This window comes from Lolium rigidum, chromosome 2 (genome assembly GCF_022539505.1).
Source record: "Lolium rigidum isolate FL_2022 chromosome 2, APGP_CSIRO_Lrig_0.1, whole genome shotgun sequence".
In the NCBI taxonomy this organism is placed as follows: domain Eukaryota; kingdom Viridiplantae; phylum Streptophyta; class Magnoliopsida; order Poales; family Poaceae; genus Lolium; species Lolium rigidum.
The window spans coordinates 19,931,730-19,952,221 of NC_061509.1; the positions used below are offsets into that span (position 1 = coordinate 19,931,730).

The following is a 20,492-nucleotide window of genomic DNA, read 5'->3' on the forward strand; positions in this document are numbered from 1 at the left end:
AGTTCCTCAACGTTCAAACGTGGCATGAGATCAGCAGTGCGGTAAGACCAAATACAGGTGCCAAAATAATTCAAGAAAAGAAAGTTTATAGTACATAGAGGATGACATGCGGGTCCCATGAGCACAGGGTTCCTCAACGTTTCAAACGTGGCATGAGATCGAAAGAAAAAGGTAAGTGACCAAATATGAGGTGCCAAAAATAATTCAAGAAAAGAAAGTTTTATAGTACATAGAGGATGACATGCGGGTCCCAGTTAGCAGCAGCGGTATCACCGTTTGAGAGGCGGCGGGGGATCGAAAGAAAAAGGCAAGTGACCAAATATGAGGTGCCAAAAAAAACTCCAAGAAAAGAAAGTTTTATAGTACATAGAGGATGACATGCGGGTCCCATTTAGCAGCAGCGGTATCACCGTTTGAGAATGCATAATAATGACATATAATGTGTATAAAACATGTGAGTATCATCATAAAAGTAGCATGGAACATAAGAAATTATAGATACGTTTGGGACGTATCAAGCATCCCCAAGCTTAGTTCCTACTCGCCCTCGAGTAGGTAAACGATAACAAAGATAATTTCTGAAGTGACATGCTATCATAATCTTGATCATACTATTGTAAAGCATATGAGATGAATGCAGCGATTCGAAGCAATGATGAAGATAATGAGTAAACAAATGAATCATATAGCAAAGACTTTTCATGAATAATACTTTCAAGACAAGCATCAATAAGACTTGCATAAGAGTTACTCATAAAGCAATAAATTCAAAGTAAAGGTATTGAAGCAACACAAAGGAAGATATAAGTATCAGCGGTTGCTTTCAACTTCAACATGTATATCTCATGGATATTTGTCAACACAAAGTAATATAACAAGTGCAATAAGTAAACATGTAAGAATCAATGCACACAGTTGATACAAGTGTTTGCTTCTGGGATAGAAAGAATAGGAAAACTGACTCAACAATAAAGTAAAAGATAGGCCCTTCGCAGAGGGAAGCATTGATTACTATATTTGTGCTAGAGCTTTTCATTTCGAAAACAAGAAACAATTTTGTCAACGGTAGTAATAAAGCATATGTGTTATGTATAAGATATCCTATAAGTTGCAAGCCTCATGCATAGTATACTAATAGTGCTCGCACCTTGTCCTAATTAGCTTGGATTAACACGGATTATCATTGCATAGCATATGTTTCAACCAAGTGTCACAAAGGGGTACCTCTATGCCGCTTTGTACAAAGGTCTAAGGAGAAAGCTCGCATTGGATTTCTCGCTTTTGATTATTCTCAACTTAGACATCCATACCGGGACAACATAGACAACAGATAATGGACTCCTCTTTAATGCATAAGCATTCAACAACAGTTAATATTCTCATAAGAGATTGAGGATTAGTTGTCCACACTGAAACTTCCACCATGAATCATGGCTTTAGTTAGCGGCCCAATGTTCTTCTCTAACAGTATGCATACTCAAACCATTTGATCATGAAAATCGCCCTTACTTCAGACAAGACGAACATGCATAGCAACTCACATGATATTCAACAAAGGTGAAAGTTGATGGCGTCCCCAGAAACATGGTTACCGCTCAACAAGCAACTTATTAAGAAATAAGACACATAAGTACATATTCTTCACCACAATAGTTTTTAAGCTATTTTTCCCACGAGCTATATATTGCAAAGACAAGAAATAGAATTTTAAAGGTAGCACTCAAGTAATTTACTTTGGAATGGCAGAGAAATACCATGTGGTAGGTAGGTATGGTGGACACAAATGGCATGGTTGTTGGCTCAAGGATTTGGATGCACGAGAAGAATTCCTCTCAATACAAGGCTAGGCTAGCAAGGTTGTTTGAAGCAAACTCAAGTATAAAATGGTGCAGCAAAGCTTACATATGAACATATTGTAACTATTATAAGACTTTACATTGTCTGCTTGTTGTTCAAACACCTCAACCAGAAAATATCTAGACTCTAGAGATCAATCATGCAAACCAAATTTTAACAAGCTCTATGTAGTTATTCATTAATGAGTACAAGGTACATGATGCAAGAGCTTAAACATGATCTATATGAGCACAACAATTGCCAAGTATCACATTATTCAAGACATTAAACCATTTACCACATGCGGCATTTTCCGTTTCCAACCATATAGCAATGAATGAAATAGTCCAACTTTCGCAATGAACATTAAAGATAAAGCTAAGAACATATTTGTTCATACGAAACAGCAGAGCGTGTCTCTCTCCCAAACAAAGAATGCTAGGATCCGAATTTATTCAAACAAAAATAAAAACAAAAACAAACAGACGCTCCAACTAAAGCACATAAGATGTGACGGAATAAAAATATAGTTTCACTAGAGGAACCTGATAAGTTGTCGATGAAGAAGGGATGCCTTGGGCATCCCCAAGCTTAGACGCTTGAGTCTTCTTAAAATATGCAGGGATGAACCACGGGGCATCCCCAAGCTTTGACTTTTCACTCTTCTTGATCATATTGTATCATCCTCCTCTCTTGACCCTTGAAAACTTCCTCCACACCAAACTCGAAACAAACTCATTAGAGGGTCAGTGCATAATTCATATATTCGGAGGTGACATAATCATTCTTAACACTTCTGGACATTTCTCAAAGCTACTGAAAGTTAATGGAACAAAGAAATCCATCAAACATAGCAAAACAGGCAATGCGAAATAAAAGGCAGAATCTGTCAAAACAGAACAGTTCGTAAATACGAATTTTAAAGTGGCACCAGACTTGCTCAGATGAAAATGCCCAAATTGAATGAAAGTTGCGTACATATCTGAGGATCACGCACGTAAATTGGCAGATTTTTTTAATTTTTCTACAGAGACTACTGCTCAAATTCGTGACGGCAAGAAATCTGTTCTGCGCGATAATCCAAATCTAGTATTGGCTTTACTATCAAAGACTTTACTTGGCACAACAATGCAATAAAATAAAGATAAGGAGAGGTTGCTACAGTAGTAACAACTTCCAAGACTCAAATATAAAATAAAGTGCAGAAGTAAAATAATGGGTTGTCTCCCATAAGCGCTTTTCTTTAACGCCTTTCAGCTAGGCGCAGAAAGTGTGTATCAAGTATTATCGAGAGACGAAGCATCAACATCATAATTTGTTCTAATAATAGAATCATAAGGTAACTTCATTATCTTTCTAGGGAAGTGTTCCATACCTTTCTTGAGAGGAAATTGATATTTAATATTACCTTCCTTCATATCAATGGTAGCACCAACAGTTCGAAGAAAAGGTCTTCCCAATATAATGGGGCAAGATGCATTGCATTCAATATCCAAGACAACAAAATCAACGGGGACAAGGTTATTGTTAACCATAATACGAACATTATCAATCCTCCCCAAAGGTTTCTTTATAGCATTATCAACAAGATTATCATCCAAATAACAATTTTTTAATGGTGGCAAGTCAAGCATATCATAAATTTTCTTAGGCATAACAGAAATACTTGCACCAGGATCACATAAAGCATTACAATCAAAATCATTGACCCTCATCTTAATGATGGGCTCCCAACCATCTTCCAACTTCCGAGGAATAGAGGTTTCAAGTTTTAGTTTCTCCTCTCTAGCTTTTATGAGAGCATTTGTAATATGTTTTGTAAAGGCCAAATTTATAGCACTAGCGTTGGAACTTTTAGCAAGTTTTTGTAAGAACTTTATAACTTCAGAGATGTGACAATCATCAAAGTCTAAACCATTATGATCTACAGCAATGGGATCATCATCCCCAATATTTTGAAAAATTTCAGCAGTTTTATCAATTTCAGCAGTTTTAGGCAATTTTGCACGCTTTGCACTAGGAGTAGAAACATTGCCAACACCAATTATTTTATCATTGATAGTAGGAGGTGTAGCAACATGTGAATCATTAACATTACTAGTGGTGGTAATAGTCCAAACTTTAGCTACATTATTCTCTTTAGCTAGTTTTTCATTTTCTTCTCTTTCCCACCTAGCATGCAATTCGGCCATCAATCTAATATTCTCATTAATTCGAAATTGGATGGCATTTGTTGAAGTAAAATTTTTATTATCAATATCCTTATTAGGCATAACTTTCAATTTTAAAAGATCAACATCAGAGGCAAGACTATCAACCTTAGAAGCAAGAATATCAATTTTATCAAGCTTTTCTTCAACAGATTTGTTAAAAGCAGTTTGTGTACTAATAAATTCTTTAAGCATGGCTTCAAGACCAGGGGGTACACTCCTATTATTGTTGTAAGAATTCCCATAAGAATTACCATAACTATTACCATTAGCGGAAGGATATGGCCTATAGTTGTTACCAGAATTATTCCTATAAGCATTGTTGTTGAAATTATTACTTTTAATGAAATTCACATCAACATGTTCTTCTTGGGCAACCAATGAAGCTAAAGGAACATTATTAGGATCAACATTAGATCTACCATTCACAAGCATAGACATAATAGCATCAATCTTATCACTCGGGGAAGAGGTTTCTTCAACGGAATTTACCTTCTTACCTTGTGGAGCTCTTTCCGTGTGCCATTCGAGTAATTTGTCATCATATCATCAAGAAGCTTTGTTGCCGCCCCCAAAGTAATGGACATAAAGGTACCTCCAGCAGCTGAATCCAATAGGTTCCGCGAAGAAAAATTCAGTCCTGCATAAAAGGTTTGGATGATCATCCAAGTAGTCGATCCATGGGTTGGGCAATTCTTTACCAAAGATTTCATTCTCTCCCATGCTTGAGCAACATGTTCATTATCTAATTGCTTGAAATTCATTATGCTACTTCTCAAAGATATAGTTTTAGCGGGAGGATAATATCTACCAATAAAAGCATCTTTACATTTAGTCCAAGAATCAATACTATTTTCTAGGCAGAGATAGCAACCAATCTTTAGCTCTTCCTCTTAAAGAGAAAGGAAACAATTTTAATTTTATAATGTCACCATCTACATCCTTATACTTTTGCATTTCACATAGTTCAACAAAATTATTAATATGGGTAGCAGCATCATCAGAACTAACACCGTGAAAATTGCTCTCTCATAACAAGATTCGATGAAAGCAGGTTTAATTTCAAAGAATTCTAGCTGTAGTAGCGAGTGGAGCAATAGGTGTGCATAGGAAATCATTATTATTTGTGCTAGTGAAGTCACACAACTTAGTATTATTCTCAACAGTACCCATTTTAGCAGTAGTAAATAAAGCAAACTAAATAAGGTAAATGCAAGTAACTAATTTTTTTGTGTTTTCAATATGGAGAACAAGACAGTAAATAAAGTAAAACTAGCAACTAATTTTTTTGTGTTTTTGATATAAGAAGCAAACAAAGCAGTAAATAAAGTAAAGTAAAGCAAGACAAAAACAAAGTAAAGAGATTGGATGTGGAAGACTCCCCTTGCAGCGTGTCTTGATCTCCCCGGCAACGGCGCCAGAAAAAATGCTTGATGGCGTGTAAGACACACGTCCGTTGGGAACCCCAAGAGGAAGGTGTGATGCGTACAAGTTTTCCCTCAGAAAGAAACCAAGGTTTATCGAACCAGTAGGAGCCAAGAAGCACGTTGAAGGTTGATGGTGGCGGAGTGTAGTGCGGCGCAACACCAGGGATTCCGGCGCCAACGTGGAACCTGCACAACACAATCACGAGAACTTTGCCCCAACGTAACGGCGAGGTTGTCAATCTCACCGGCTTGCTGTAAACAAAGGATTAGATGTATAGTGTGGATGATGATGATTGTTTGCGAAGAACAATAAAGAACAATTGCAGTAGATTGTATTTCAGATGTAAAGAATAGGACCGGGGTCCACGGATCACTAGTGGTGTCTCTCCCATAAGATAAACAGATGTTGGGTGAACAAATTACAGTTGGGCAATTGACAAATAAAGAAGGCATAACAATGCACATACATATATCATGATGAGTACTATGAGATTTAATCGGGGCATTACGACAAAGTACATAGACCGCTATCCGAGCATGCATCTATGCCTAAAAAGTCCACCTTCGAGGTTATCATCCGAACCCCTCCAAGTATTAAGTTGTAAACAACAGGACAATTGCATTAAGTATGGTGCGTAATGTAATCAACACAAATATCCTTAGACAAATCATCGTTGTTTTATCCCTAGTGGCAACAACACATCCACAACCTTAGAACTTTCTCGTCATCGTCCCGGATTTAATGGAGGCATGAACCCACTATCGAGCATAAATACCCCCTCTTGAAGTCACAAGTATCAACTTGGCCAGAGCCTCTACTAGCAACGGAGAGCATGCAAGAACATAAATAACATATATGATAGATTGATAATCAACTTGACATAGTATTAAATATTCATCGGATCCCAACAAACACAACATGTAGGATTACAATTAGATGATCTTGATCATGATAGGCAGCTCACAAGATCTAACATGATAGCACAATGAGGAGAAGACAACCATCTAGCTACTGCTATGGACCCATAGTCCAGGGGTGGACTACTCACACATCGATCCGGAGGCGATCATGGCGATGAAGAGACCTCCGGGAGATGATTCCCCTCTCCGGCAGGGTGCCGGAGGCGATCTCCTGAATCCCCCGAGATGGGATTGGCGGCGACGGCGTCTCTGGAAGGTTTTCCGTATCGTGGCTCTCGGTACTGGGGGTTTCGCGACGAAGACTTTAAGTAGGCGGAAGGGCAGGTCAAGGGGCGTCACGAGGGGCCCACACAATAGGCCGGCGCGGCAGGGCCCAGGCCGCGCCGCCCTAGCGTGTCGCCACCTCGTGGCCCCACTTCGTTTCCTCTCCGGACTTCTGGAAGCTTCGTGGAAAAATAGGACCCTGGGCATTGATTTCGTCCAATTCCGAGAATATTTCCTTACTAGGATTTCTGAAACCAAAAACAGCAGAAAACGACAATCGGCTCTTCGGCATCTCGTCAATAGGTTAGTGCCGGAAAATGCATAATAATGACATATAATGTGTATAAAACATGTGAGTATCATCATAAAAGTAGCATGGAACATAAGAAATTATAGATACGTTTGGGACGTATCATATGTTTACATGTATAACTCTATTTTTACTTCTACGCGTAAAAACGCCGAAGTTGCGCCACGTTCCAGGGGTTTGGTTCTGCGACCCCTGTCTTCTTGTCCTTCAACCTGTATGCTCCTCCTGCGATCACCTCGGTGACGATGTATGGTCCTACCCAGGGTGACTCGAATTTTTCATGGCTCTCATGTGTAAGCCGAAGAACTAAGTCGCCAACTTGGAAAGACCTCGGTCGCAAACGTCGACTATGATAATTTTTCAGGTCCTGCTGATACTTGGTGACTCTTGACAACACCTCATCTCTGGCTTCGTCGAGTGCATCAACATCGTCCTCCAGCGCCTTTCTCGAAGTTTCTTCATCATATTCCGCTACTCTCGGAGAGTTGTGTTCTATTTCTATCGGGAGCACCGCCTCAACTCCGTGGACCAAGAAGAACGGAGTTTCCTGTGTTGTTGTATTGGGTGTTTTCCGTATGCTCCATAGCACGCTAAGCAACTCATCTGGCCAAGTATGTCGAGCTTTATCCAATGGTGTTAACAGCCGTTTCTTGATACCGTTGCAGATGATGCCGTTTGCTTTTTCGACTTGGCCATTGGTTTGCGGGTGAGCTACCGATGCAAAGTGTAATTTGATGCCTACCTCCGCACAATATGTCTTGAATTCCTTGGAGGTAAAATTGTTGTCGTTGTCCGTAACAATGCGGTGAGGGATACCAAATCGAAAAACTATGCCCTTGATGAAGCGTACCACCGATGCTGCATCTGCCGAAGTTACTGGTACTGCTTCAATCCATTTAGTAAACTTGTCGACAGCCACGAGCATGTATACATATCCTCCTAGCCAAGCCTTATGTAATTTCCCCACCATATCAAGGCCCCATTGTGCGAAAGGCCACGACAATGGTATTGGCATCAGTTCTGCTGCCGGAGAATGAGGTTTTGCCGCAAACCTTTGGCACGCATCGCGGGTGCGCACTATGTCTTTTGCGTCTTCTACTGTAGTTAGCAAATAAAAGCCTGCCCTGAAAACCTTGGCTGCTATTGCTCGACTGCTTGCGTGGTGACCACATATTCCCTCGTGTACATCCTTTAATATGACTCTTCCTTCTTTGGGTGTAACGCACCTCTGCAATACTCCCGGTATGGTCCGTTTGTACAGCTCTCCCTTGACCACGGTAAAAGCTTTGGATCGTCGGATAACTCGTCTTGCTTCTACCGGATCTTCGGGTATTTATTTTCTTAAGATATATGCTACGCAACCTTGCATCCAAGGAACTTGTACCATCATAACCTCGTGTGGTTCCTCTTCATCTTCCGATGTGTTTGCTTCTAGGACTGTTGGAGCCCCCGAGTCTTTCTCAAGCTTCTCTTTCTTCTTTGGCTGCTTCGGTGTTTTCTTTGCCTTAGTTGATCTTTCACTTATCTCCTCCCAAAATACGCCAGGTGGTATTGCTAAAGACTGTGACCCGATATTTGCCAAAACATCGGCTTCATCATTGCTGAGTCATTTATTAGAGTAATAGCCGACGGCCCGTCGGTAAATAAAATGCACCGTCGGATATAACGGGATTTCTAGTAGTGAGTTCATTGTATACCTCCTTGTATGCTATCATGCTATCATTGACTGCATCACACTGGTTCATCACCTGTTGAGCCACCAATTGGGAGTCGCCAAATATTTTCAACCGAGTTGCTCCACACGCCTTCGCCATCTTCATCCCATGTATGAGTGCTTCATATTCCGCCTCGTTATTAGATGCACTGGGGAACGTCATCCGCAGTACATATTTCATCTTGTCTCCTTGGGGTGACACTAATATCACGCCTGCTCCAGCTCCTTCTACTCTCTTGGACCCGTCGAAGTTCATGGTCCAAGTACTCGACAAATCTGGGGGTCCCGTGTTTTGCAGCTATATCCACTATGCGACGAAGTCTAGCAGAATTTGCGACTTTATTGCTTTTCGTTTTTCATATGTGATGTCCCGAGGGGAAAGCTCTATTCCCCAAAGGGAAACACGGCCTGTGGCTTCTGGATTGTTTAAGATGTTTGATAGGGGTGCCTCATTGACCACTATTATCGGATGTGCCGAAAAATAGTGTCGCAACTTTCTTGCGGTCGTAAACACTCCATATGCCAACTTCTGATAATGCGGGTAACGCTGCTTTGAAGGTGATAAAACTTCACTGATGAAATATACCGGCCTCTGAACTCCATGAATTTTCCCTTCTTCTTCCCTTTCTACCACAAGAACTATGCTGACCACCTGAGGTGTGGACGCGATATACAGCAGGAGAGGTTCTCTTTCCTTTGGAGCCACCATAATTGGGGGTGTCGAGATTGTGCGCTTGAGGTGCTCGAAAGGCATGTCTGCTTCTTCGTTCCACTCGAACTTTTCTCCTTGCTTGATGAGCGCGTAAAAGGGTAACGCCTTTTCTCCTAGCCTGGCGACAAATCTGCTTAAAGCTGCGACACGTCCTGTCAACTGTTGTAACTCCTTAAGTTTCGTCGGCTTTCGCATTGTCACAGTGGCTTGTATTTTCTCGGGGTTTGCCTCAATTCTTATGGCTGACACCAAGTATCCAAGGACCTCTCCCGCAGGAACGCCAAAGGAACACTTCGTCTGGTTTAGCTTGAGGCGAAACTTGTCGAGGTTGTCGAAGGTTTCCTTGAGATCATCAATCAAAGATAACCCCTGCTTTGTTGTAATGACGACATCATCGATGTATACTTGAACGTTTCTGCCAATCTACGTGGCGAGACACTTTTGCATCATCCTTTGATAAGTAGCTCTCGAGTTTTTCAACTCGAAGGGCATCGTTCTGTAGCAGAACACGCCATAAGGGGTTATAAAAGCTATTTTGACCTCATCTTCTTATTTTAGGCGGATCTGGTTGTAACCAGAATACGCGTCCAGAAAGGAAAGACGTTCGCATCCCGCTGTGGAGTCGATAATTTGATCGATCCTCGGGAGGGGAAAGTGATCCTTTGGACAATGTTTATTGAGACCCGTGAAGTCTACGCACATGCGAAGGATGTCAGTGTTTTTCTTCGGGACCAGAACTGGGTTAGCGACCCATGTGTCCTCTATGTGCAGCTCCCTGATGAAGTTTGCTTCTCGAAGTCGATTAATTTCTGAAAGCATAGCTTTGCGGTTTGGTTCCAAAAAACGCCGCAAAGGTTGTCGAATTGGCCTAGCCCTTGGATCCAGATTAAGAGGGTGCTCGGAAAGTTCCTTGGGTACTCCTGGCATGTCAGCTGGACACCATGTGAAGATTTCCCAGTGCTCACGGAGGAACTCGACGAGCGCGCTTTCCTATGCGCTATCCATGTTTGTTGCGATAGCTGTCGTCTTCTTAGGATCTGTCGGGTGAATCTGTACTTCCTTTGAATTCTTGGTGGTGTCAAATGTTTGCTCCTTTAGCGGCCTCCCTCCGTCGGGCAGCACATCATAATCAGTTGTTAACCTTGACACCATATATTCTTCCTACATCCCGAAAGTTTCTGACAACCGATGGAAATCCTTGTCGCACTTATCTGCCAGAGCCAAACTACCCCTTACTGTGATTGGGCCCTTGGGTCCAGGGAGCCTCCATAACAAGTATGTGTAATGTGGTACCGCCATATATCTGGCATAAGCGAGTCGTCCTAGTAGAGCATGATACTGCGACGGAAAATCCACAACTTCGAACACCAGCTTCTCTCTTCTGTAATTCTCTCGGGTTCCAAACTGAACGTCGAGATTGATCTTTCCCAATGAATAACTTGGCTTCTCGGGGGTGATACCGTGGAAGCGCGTGTCAGTTGGTCTTAAATTCGCCAAGGATATGTTCATCTTCCTCAATGTATCTGCATACATAAGGTTTAAGTTGCTCCCTCCATCTATGAACACACGTGAAACGTCTAAGGTTTAAGCTGCTCCCTCCCTCCATCTTCCTCAATGTATCTGCATACATAAGGTGAACCTGGATGCTCTGCATGGAAGTTGCTTTAGTTCCACCTGTCAGCTTCACTGTTTCCAAATAGTCGACTAACCAATCCTCAGGGCCTTGCAAACCATCAAACTTCTTGTAGTTGTCGGGTAATTTGAACCCAGATGGGACCCGAGTTTTATGAACTCGTCGAGTAAAGCAAGTGAGTCCACACATATCTTCCTCATCTACTTCTGGTGAATGCCAACATTCTCTCCTTTCTTGGCGTGCTCTATCGACTCGTGCTTGCATCGTAGTATCTCTCGCATCACCCGTTATTGGAGGATCTTGTACTACCATAGCGGGTCGTGGACTATTTTGCCTTGGAGCACCTTCGGGAGGTGCACTTGTACTTGCGAACGATGTTCCCATGGCTCCAACTCCTGCCATAGCCATGTTGTACAACGCTTCTCTTGGATCTCCGGGAGGTGGCCTAGATGCCAGTATATAAGCCTGAGTCGCCATGTATCCAACTTCCGGTGTTTTGGGATAATGTTTCCTCTTGTGTCTATCGACATAAAAGACATGTCGAGGTTTTGGACCAGATGCTCCCTCTCGCCCTCAGGTATATGCTGCAGCCGAGATCTTCCTCTATTACGAGCTGCTCTATGGTTATCTGAAGTTTCTGACTGTCGACTTTGCTCAGCTCTTCGCCTACTTGACGCGGAAGCTGCAGCTTTTCTTTGCTGGAGTATCACCCTCTCCTTTTCCAGCTCTCGGCTAGCACGCGTGAGTCTAGCCGTGGTGGTCATCGGATCCGTACCGTTCAAGGCTCTTGATGCTCTGTCCCAAGCTACTTGCGAAAGTTGCAACCTCTGGCGCGGTGTAGGCCCAACATACTTGCTGCCTAAACCTCGCGTAAGATCAGCGGGATCGATGTATGGATTTCCCAAATCATCGAAAGCCTCTGATGTTTCGTCCTCTTGACGACTTGGCTCACCAATCACGCAGACTTGATGGTATGTTGGCATTGTATGTTCATCTTCGGGGTCGGTGACACCGTCGTAACGATCGGCGAAGACCTCCCGCATAAGGGTAGATTTGTCGATGAAGTTGAAGCTGTCGACACTTTCCGAGTCGCTGTCCAGATCGGAGTCCGTGAACGACCCGAAAGACATCCCGCCGAACAGAATGGCGAGATCTCCGCCGATGACGGGCTTGATGCTGCTTGTCGACGAAATTTCGTCATCGCTTGACTTGGTTGACGATGATGATCCCGAGAAATCGGAACCAACCGCTAACGGTCCCGAGCAGATCGGTGCCGCTAAACGATGTGATCCTTCTCTCTCGACGCAAAAGTGGAAGCTCCCGAATTTCATCTCCATTGGCTCTTCCAGATAGACATATGCATCCAAACGGGCGGGAGGGTGAGGAACAAAATCAACGAGACCAATTTTGATCTGTTTACCTCCGTCCATCGCATTGCTTGCCACCGAAGATGTCGACGATGTTGAACGTCCATCGAGATCAGCTCCTTGTCGCCTCTAATCCCCACAGACGGTGCCAATTGACAAGGTATCAACTTGTCAATGCCTACAAGTTGTAGACTAGGGTTTCGTGGAAAGTAAAGGGCAAGTAGATCTCGAAGGTTTCAGCCAAAAAGGTACTCGACTGCTAGAAAACTAGGTTGTGTTGACAATAAAATCGATCCTTTCTTTCTCCCTCGACTCCCCCTTATATAGGAGGCGGAGCCGAGGGTTTCGTGATGTACAAGTTACAAACAGCGGGAGACTCTTTGAGTTCGTCCCGTATAGTTACAAGTCTTTATTCCTAATACAACTCTATCTTACATATTGACACCTTAGTGGGCTTCCGGGCTTTGTATTCTTCGAGTCATGGGCCTTCAGTAAACCCCGGGTACCTTCTTCGGCAGGCCCATTGGGGATGCCTATGTCACCTGATGAGCAATGATAAGAATCCGATCGCAATTATACAACAAAAAAACAACCAGCCATCAGATTAGCTTGCTTCTTCAACTCGATCAACTGCCTTAACTGCTTGTTCATTTTCTTCAGTTCTCCCTTCACTTCCACTAGTTCTGCATTGGGAGCATTTGGCATAATCAGAAGGGCCCTAATCGGAACGGCTCTTCTCTCCGCCGCCTTCTCTACAGCAAGTCCCTCCTCCCAAATTGCGCTCCCCAATAGCGCCAATTGATTCCTGCAATTGAAGCCTCTGAATGTATACATCGATCCACTAGAAATGCCAGCATTTCTTCAGGACCTGAAAACAACAACGTGAATCCTAAATCCCAAATTCGAGGGAATAACAAGAAAATCGAGAGAAAACAGAGCAATTGGAGCGAGATCTAACCTTATCCCCATCTCTATATGGCAAGCTCTCGCATGCAAGGTACTCACGTCCATGGTTGCCGTTGTCGTCCGTCTTACAGATCGACCGCTTCAGAGGCTCCTTGCGTGGGCAGTCAGGGCATCTTGTCAATGGCACGGGTCCATACTGCGGCCATGAAGAACGGGAGGTCGAAGAGAAACTAGACATCACCCGCCTACCGGAGAAGGGCTGCCGCTGGCGCAGAAGAAGAACAATGGGGAGCGGGGAAAGAAAGGGGAAGCAATGGCACGGGCACGGGCGCGAGGTTGGCTCGGGCTCCCATTTTGCAACGGTCACCTGGGTAAGCTGTGGGTCCGGCGTGCTAGCGTGGACAAGTTGTGGGTACCACGATAATCTGGATAAGTGGAGACGTGTCCACTGTGGGGCACCAACAGCGGCCCCACTAACGGTCAACTTAACGGGATTCCTCCCGTCCGAGCTCCTTCTGCGGGTTTCAAACAAGGGCCTAGGAAAACTGAGGAAAAACTATGGATCTGGAGAAAAATGAGCACAACTAAGGAACCGAGGGCACGAAAATAGAAAACCCTTTATTTTAAATTCTTAATGTATTTGGGTTGATAAACCCCCTAGTTTCATACTGAATTCTCTTGTAAATGATGTAATTATGTTTTCGGCAATCCCTCACCCGCACGGCACCCGCCCTCCCCTAAGTTTTCAGCAATCCCCCCACCTTTCCCTAAGTCCTCCGGCGAGCCCCGCACCTGCACCCGAAACCCTAAGGTTCTCGGTCTCACCTCCGCCGGTGACCTCCACGGCTAGCCGCGTCGTCCCCGTCTCCAGTGAGGTCCCAGCCTCGCCTCCGTCAGGTACGCAACGGCCAGCCGTGTCTCCCCGTCTACGACGAGGTGCGCGCGTGGAGTGTGGTCTCCTTCTTCCTCGCTTGCGCATTCTTCTTTCCCCCACCACCACCAAAGGCCGGCCCACTAATTGCGCGTTGAAGGATTGATTTACGCGTTGTGCTGCTAACGGGTGCCACGAGGCGTCAAATAGGTATCAGCGGAGGAGAGGCCCCACAGTAGTCGGCAGTTTGCTAGAGCCTAGAGTAAAGAAAAAAAGCTTTATCCACAAGAAGGCCCTCCATGGGCTAGAGGCCCCGAGCCCAAGATCTCTTGACCTCAGGTTTTGACGAACAGCGAAGGCAAAGCCCCCGCCTCCTCGCGCCAAGCAAGCTAGGGTTTTTCCGCCGCCGTGAAAGCTCGTCGACGGCGCGCGAGAGGAGAGGGGCGAGAGGAGCGCAGCCTAGCCCGCCGCCATGGCGTCCACCAAGGTGCAGCGGATCATGACCCAGCCCATCAATCTCATCTTCCGATTCCTCCAGAGCGTACGTATTCCCTACCCTCCTGACTCCTCCCGGCACACCCGCTCCTACCTTCGACTCCTTCCTCTCATCTCCTCTGCTTGCGCTTTTACTGATTCTTATCCTCGTGGAGCAGAAGGCGCGCATCCAGATCTGGCTCTTCGAGCAGAAGGACATGCGGATCGAGGGCAGGATCATCGTAAGTACTCGCGCACTAGCCGTGTCAGGTTTTATTCTGTTTTTTGCTGGGATTTGATCCTGTATTGAGGTGGAAACGTTTGCCTGGTGGTGGTAGTGGAGAGGATTTCACTGTGTGGGAAAATGGGCGAGGTTATGTTCTGTTCTGTGAGCAGGGTTGAACTCTTTGGCCTTGCCCCAAGTGGCCAACGCCTGAGTAATGCCGCATTGGCTTGGATGGAAGTATTAGAAGCGTAATTCGGGATGGCAGGTGCTATTTTTCAGTAGTACTGCCACTGGGGTTAAGTGCATGTTCTTGTGATAGTTTTTGTTGCATCTACATGTAATCCTATTTGCCATATCATATTGGATTATCCAAACACAATATACCCACATATCAAATGGGGCAGAAGTAGCACTATTGATTGATTGACACCTCATACTATTGGTTGATTGGACACCTCATATTGCTATTAGTTGAACAATGTGTGTTAACATTGAGAGAACTGATGCTTGACGATGCAGTTGTTACAGAAAGGAAAAATGTCTTTTAGTCTAATGTTTGGTTCTATTATGCTGCTCTTTACTCGCAGTTTCTTTATAGATATAGGTCATGTGTGTCAACAACTTGTCCACTTTTTTTTTATCAATTCAAGAAGTCTCATGTGTATGCAAATGAAAGGAATGACTCTTATTATCTAGAAGCAAATATTGTTGAAAACTGTCAATACTGTATTTTATGGCTTTGGATATGCATTTTGAGGTAGCCTTTTCATACAATTTTTGGTATGTCCTTGCATAAAATGGATCAGAAGCCTTCTTACAAGCAGCTTGTATTGAATAAAGTGGACCATAAGCATTGTTGACTTTTAAACAAGCATTTATTTTGAATAAAGTGGACCAGAAGTATCACTGACTTCTAAACAAGCATTGTATTTTGAATAAAGTTTACCACAAGCATTGTTGACTTTTAATCAAGCATTTTATACTTACCGCAGCATGTGTTGTAGGGCTTTGATGAATACATGAATTTGGTCCTGGAGGATTCCGAGGAGATCAACATCAAGAAAGACACTAGGAAATCTCTGGGTAAAGAAACTGTGCTCTCCGTTATCATTTTGTTCTTGTTTCCACGCTGCTGAAAACTCCATAATTTATTTCCTCAATCGTTTGCAGGTCGGATCCTCTTGAAAGGAGATAACATTACGCTAATGATGAACACGTAAGTGAAAAAGCAAACTACATTATCTTACTTTCTTTTGCTTTATTTGATGCATTTACCTATTTGTTGTTCATGTTTGCTTTTCAGGGGAAAGTAACGGTAGCCCTATGTCTGCTTTATTGCAAGGATAAATATCAACCTATATATCCTGAGCTCGAATGAAGGCGAAAATTGAGGCTGTAGTAGACTTCATCTCTGTCTTGTTCAAATTTGATTGTAATATACCATATTGGCCAGGATAGTAGAGGGCCCCTGTGAAGTTGAAGTGTGTTATCCAGAGCATGAATTTCGGGTTTGGGCTTCATTATTATGCAGTGTTGAAATATGAACTTGGTCAGATGGTCTTGGAATTGGTTAGAATTTTCGAGACCCTCCTAAGACGAAAGGGTCCTTACCTCCGAAAAAACCGTGATAAAAGGATACTTCTTTTGAAGTTCTAATGATGAACATTACCTTTTGTTGTTGGTATCTTATTTGATTCCAAGCTTGGTTTGCACTTCTCTTAGAATGTAGCTTTCTTGCAGCAAGTAGAAGTTTAGTTCTATATAAAGGTGCAGTGTTCTGCATGCAGTTGAGTCACATGGATGAATTTTTGACAGGTCCTGAACACTCATGTGCTATTTTCTGCCATGGACCTTGATGTTAATTTCAGAAGATTTATATATAGAAACAAAATAAAAACAAAAGGCAAACTGGAATAAACTTGTTACATGGTGAATTTTCAATCTCCCCTTTCATTTCCTTGGCTATTTCAGTGATGAAAGGAAGCATTAATTTACCACGTGCCTTACAGGTTACAACAAATTTATAGAATCATAACTTGGATGATATACACGTTCCAGGTTTCTTAGGGTTATTATGTCCATCTTATTTTAACTACAGACATAGCGATATGAGATCATCAGCTGGTAGGCTTTTTGTTCTTCTTATTCATCTGGACTGCGGTGGCACCCATGATGGCGAACAGCGTGCACAGCGGCACAAACACGACGTTGGGGATGTACTGCAGCTTGAACTTCTTCACCTGAGGGATGCTCTCGCTGCTCCTCTTGGCAATGATGGCTGCTGCTGGTGCAGCCAAGCCGGCCATGATGAAGAGGCTGTCGTCAACTTTGGCCTCGTGGATATTTTCCTCCATGAACTTAATGAATGTCTTTTTCTTTTCGACCTCGTCCTTCAGAGGTTCCCATGTTTTTTCATAGAAGTCCTGCATTAAATGCATGTAGCATGTTCAGTTGCAATTATCTGGTGTCCGAAAATATTCTCACCGAATCACGTCCATGAGAAAAATGATGGATGCTGGGTTTACCTTAATATCTCCAAGTCCTGGAGTATCGAAATCTTGGCCAGGCATTACAGTGTTGAAATACCTACAATGTTGGACGATGTCATAAATAAAATGTGGGGGCAGGGAGTGCAGGCAACAAAATTGCACAAACAGAAAGCTTACTGGCAGAAATCGACATAGGCAATATGAAAATCTCTAAAGTTGCCAGTTTCCCTGTCCTTGAAATGTCGATCATAAACTTGTCCGGTAGTTACCGAGCTAATTCCCGGCAGCCCTGAGAAAGACGCCAGCATAAGTCAATAAATTTAGAAAATGGAACGGAAGAGCAGGCAAGAAATATAACAGAACGAAACCACAAGAGCAATGTCATATCATGTAGCAGCAGCCTAGAGACAAGACCACAGAAAGAAACTCACCAAACTTGTTGAATGCACTAAAGGGAAGACCCATTATTGGTAAAAGAGAGAGGACAGAGAGAGTTATTTTTCCTTAGAAGATGTAAGGAAACTTGAGTGTTTATATAGTCAGAGAAAACCAATGGAAGGCAAGCTTGGAATGCATTCCTTTCTTCCCCTTTTTATCTTACAAGTTCTCTTTCTGCCCTTTCCATTTGATTCCTGCCCTGGCTGTGAAGTTAGAGTTGGTCCGGTTCTTGAGCAGTTGAGGTGCAGGAATCATTTGAGGGAAAATGTACCAACTCGGCTCCTGGTTGGGTTTCCGCAATGAGGGTTAAGGTCTAGTTTCTCTTTACCTTCTGAAGTGTGTTCTGCACATAATTTACTAGGTGAGTTAGGCTTGGCCCAGCTGCTGAAAGAATATGGTGAAAGGTCCAACTGTGCGGCTGTCAAATAAGAGCTGCCTCTTTTCTACGTTAAAAAATTAGTGAGTTGCAAAATATCAAAAACTTAAGTCGGTACTGTAACTTTTAGAGCGGTCTAACACCGCTTTTTAGTGGAACAAGGAGCTGGGCTAGAAGGATGATGCTAGACATGCTTTCTAGCACATGTATATGCTTTTGCTTCCATTAGATGAATTGAATAACCATGCTTTAGCTTATAAAGGAGAGATTCCTCTTGCTGTTTCCTTTTATGTCTTTTGGAGACCATTTATGTTCCAAGTTTTAACATACAGCACGCAATACTAGACACTTAAACTAGAAGATGGATGGGGCATTTGATGTAAATTCCAGTTTTGATGGGAGTCAAATTCATATGTTCCAACACTCTTATCAATACATAGACGTTGGGAGTAAGAACTCAGAAGAGCTCATGGTAGAATGTAAAAATGCATTACATTGTCAGCTTCCCATGGTTCAATGACGGTATCATATCATTTTATCTTCATTCTTGAACAGTAATAAATCTGACCTGAACGAAGCAGAAACACATCCACGATTGGTCTCACCTTAGTTTCTGTCTGATGATCTTGTGTGTCAGCAGGATTCCACTTCAAATATTGACCCAGCAACAGATATTTGGTTATCTTGTAGATATGGTGACAGCTTATAATAAAACCAGATTGCCCTGAATCATGACGATCAAATCATATGGTCCTATGAAGATCTTTGAATTTCTGTAGGCCATTTCACGAATTCTGATCAACCCAAGTAGACCCGACATGCTTTTCGAAACCCCTTTCATTCATCACCTCCCTTAGCTCGTTAATCTCCTCCCACAAGCCAGCACTTGCATACAGATTTGACAACTCGACATAAATCCCGACATTCCCAGGCTCCATCTCAATTGCCCTCTGAGCTGCCATTCTCCCATACTCAACATTGCCGCAACTACGGCACGCACTGAGCAGAGCGCCCCATGTAGACACGCCAATATCACGTCCACATCCCTCCCTGGTAGCAATCTCCCATGCCTTGGCTACTTCTCCTGCCCGGCATAGCATGTTGACCACACAACCATAGTGCTCTGGTGTAGGCACCAACCCATAATCTGCACGCATAGACTCGAAATACTTGAGCCCCTTGGCAACCTCCCCAGCATGCTGGCAAGCTGAGAGCACGGCCAGGATAGCCAGCTCGTCGGGCCAGACCCCAAAGGCCACCATCTGGTCATACGTCCGGATAACCTCCTTGCATTTCCCATGCCGCCCATAGGCGTTCAGCATCGCCGTCCACAACACAACATCGTCTCCACCGGCATTGGCCCGCAGCGCCAGCCTGAACACCTGCTCTGCACGCCCGACAAGCCCGCATTTGGCGTACATGTCCACGAGCGCGCCGATCAGGAACACGTCAGACTCCACGCCTCTCACCCTCCTAATCGCATGCCCATGCACCTCGCCGCCCAAATCAGCGTTCGCCGTCTCTCCGCAAGCCCTCGCCACGGCCGTCATCGTGTACCCATCGGCTGGCAGCCGGAACTCCAGAAACCTCCTGGCGAACTCCAGCGCCGCCACCCACTTCCCCGCGACCACGTAGCCGGCGAGGACGGCGTTCCCGAAGACGCCGTTCCTGACGGGGCTCTCGTCGAACAGCCTGCGGGCGTCGGAGAAGTGACCCGACGCGCCGTAGGACGCCGCGAGCGCGCAGGACACGAAGACGCTGCCGAGCCACCCGGACCTCGCGGCGAGCGCGTGGAGGGGGCCCGCGTCGGCGGCGGAGGCGTTGCGGAGCGCGGAGCAGAGGGCGTAGGAGTCGAGCGGGCCGCAGCGGTGCGCGAGCGCGAGGGCGGGGAGGACGAGGGAGCGGAGGCGGGGGTGCGAGGAGGAGGCCGCGGCGGCGAGGAGGGAGTTGAAGGAGAGGCGAGGAGGGAGGCCGGAAGGGGAGCATTTCAGGAGCGCGGCATGGATGACGGCGGCGGGGTTTGGCGCCACCGGAGTGGGAGGCGGCGGCATTCAAACGAGCGATATTTCACTTTTGCCGAGAGCGAAGTGGACACTGTGGACTTCGTTAAAAAAACAAAAACAAAAAGAGCTTTGGCCTACGGAAATACGAAATACATAAATGCATAATTTTAGCTTTCCAATCACTTTTATTACTATAGTTAGGATGTCCTTGTTTTTTTGGTCTTCTAAGCTTGACCATTTGTTTTTAACAAGGGATCGGCCACGAAGAGCTATCCATTCGTAAAAGCGGTAGCTTTATAGATTATAAAGGGTTTT

At 44.3% G+C, this 20,492-nt stretch overlaps 2 protein-coding genes across 2 annotated transcripts; one reads left to right on the forward strand and one right to left on the reverse strand.

Annotated features, from left to right (window-relative positions):
* The first annotated feature begins 14,483 nt into the window (after positions 1-14,483).
* LOC124686059 (small nuclear ribonucleoprotein E-like) lies at positions 14,484-16,431 on the forward strand. Its single transcript, XM_047220062.1, has 5 exons — positions 14,484-14,712; positions 14,825-14,887; positions 15,876-15,954; positions 16,042-16,087; positions 16,175-16,431. Exons 1-5 carry the CDS (start codon positions 14,644-14,646, stop codon positions 16,182-16,184), a joined length of 267 nt encoding a protein of 88 aa, XP_047076018.1. The 5' UTR covers positions 14,484-14,643; the 3' UTR covers positions 16,185-16,431.
* Positions 16,432-16,723: 292 nt separating this feature from the next.
* Positions 16,724-19,310, reverse strand: LOC124686060. Its single transcript, XM_047220063.1, has 5 exons — positions 18,780-19,310; positions 17,792-18,141; positions 17,538-17,649; positions 17,397-17,457; positions 16,724-17,294 (listed from the first exon to the last, which is right to left on the reverse strand). The coding sequence occupies exons 2-5, from the start codon at positions 17,823-17,825 to the stop codon at positions 16,989-16,991; spliced, it is 513 nt and encodes a 170-aa protein (XP_047076019.1). The 5' UTR covers positions 17,826-18,141; positions 18,780-19,310; the 3' UTR covers positions 16,724-16,988.
* Between the last annotated feature and the right edge of the window lie 1,182 nt (positions 19,311-20,492).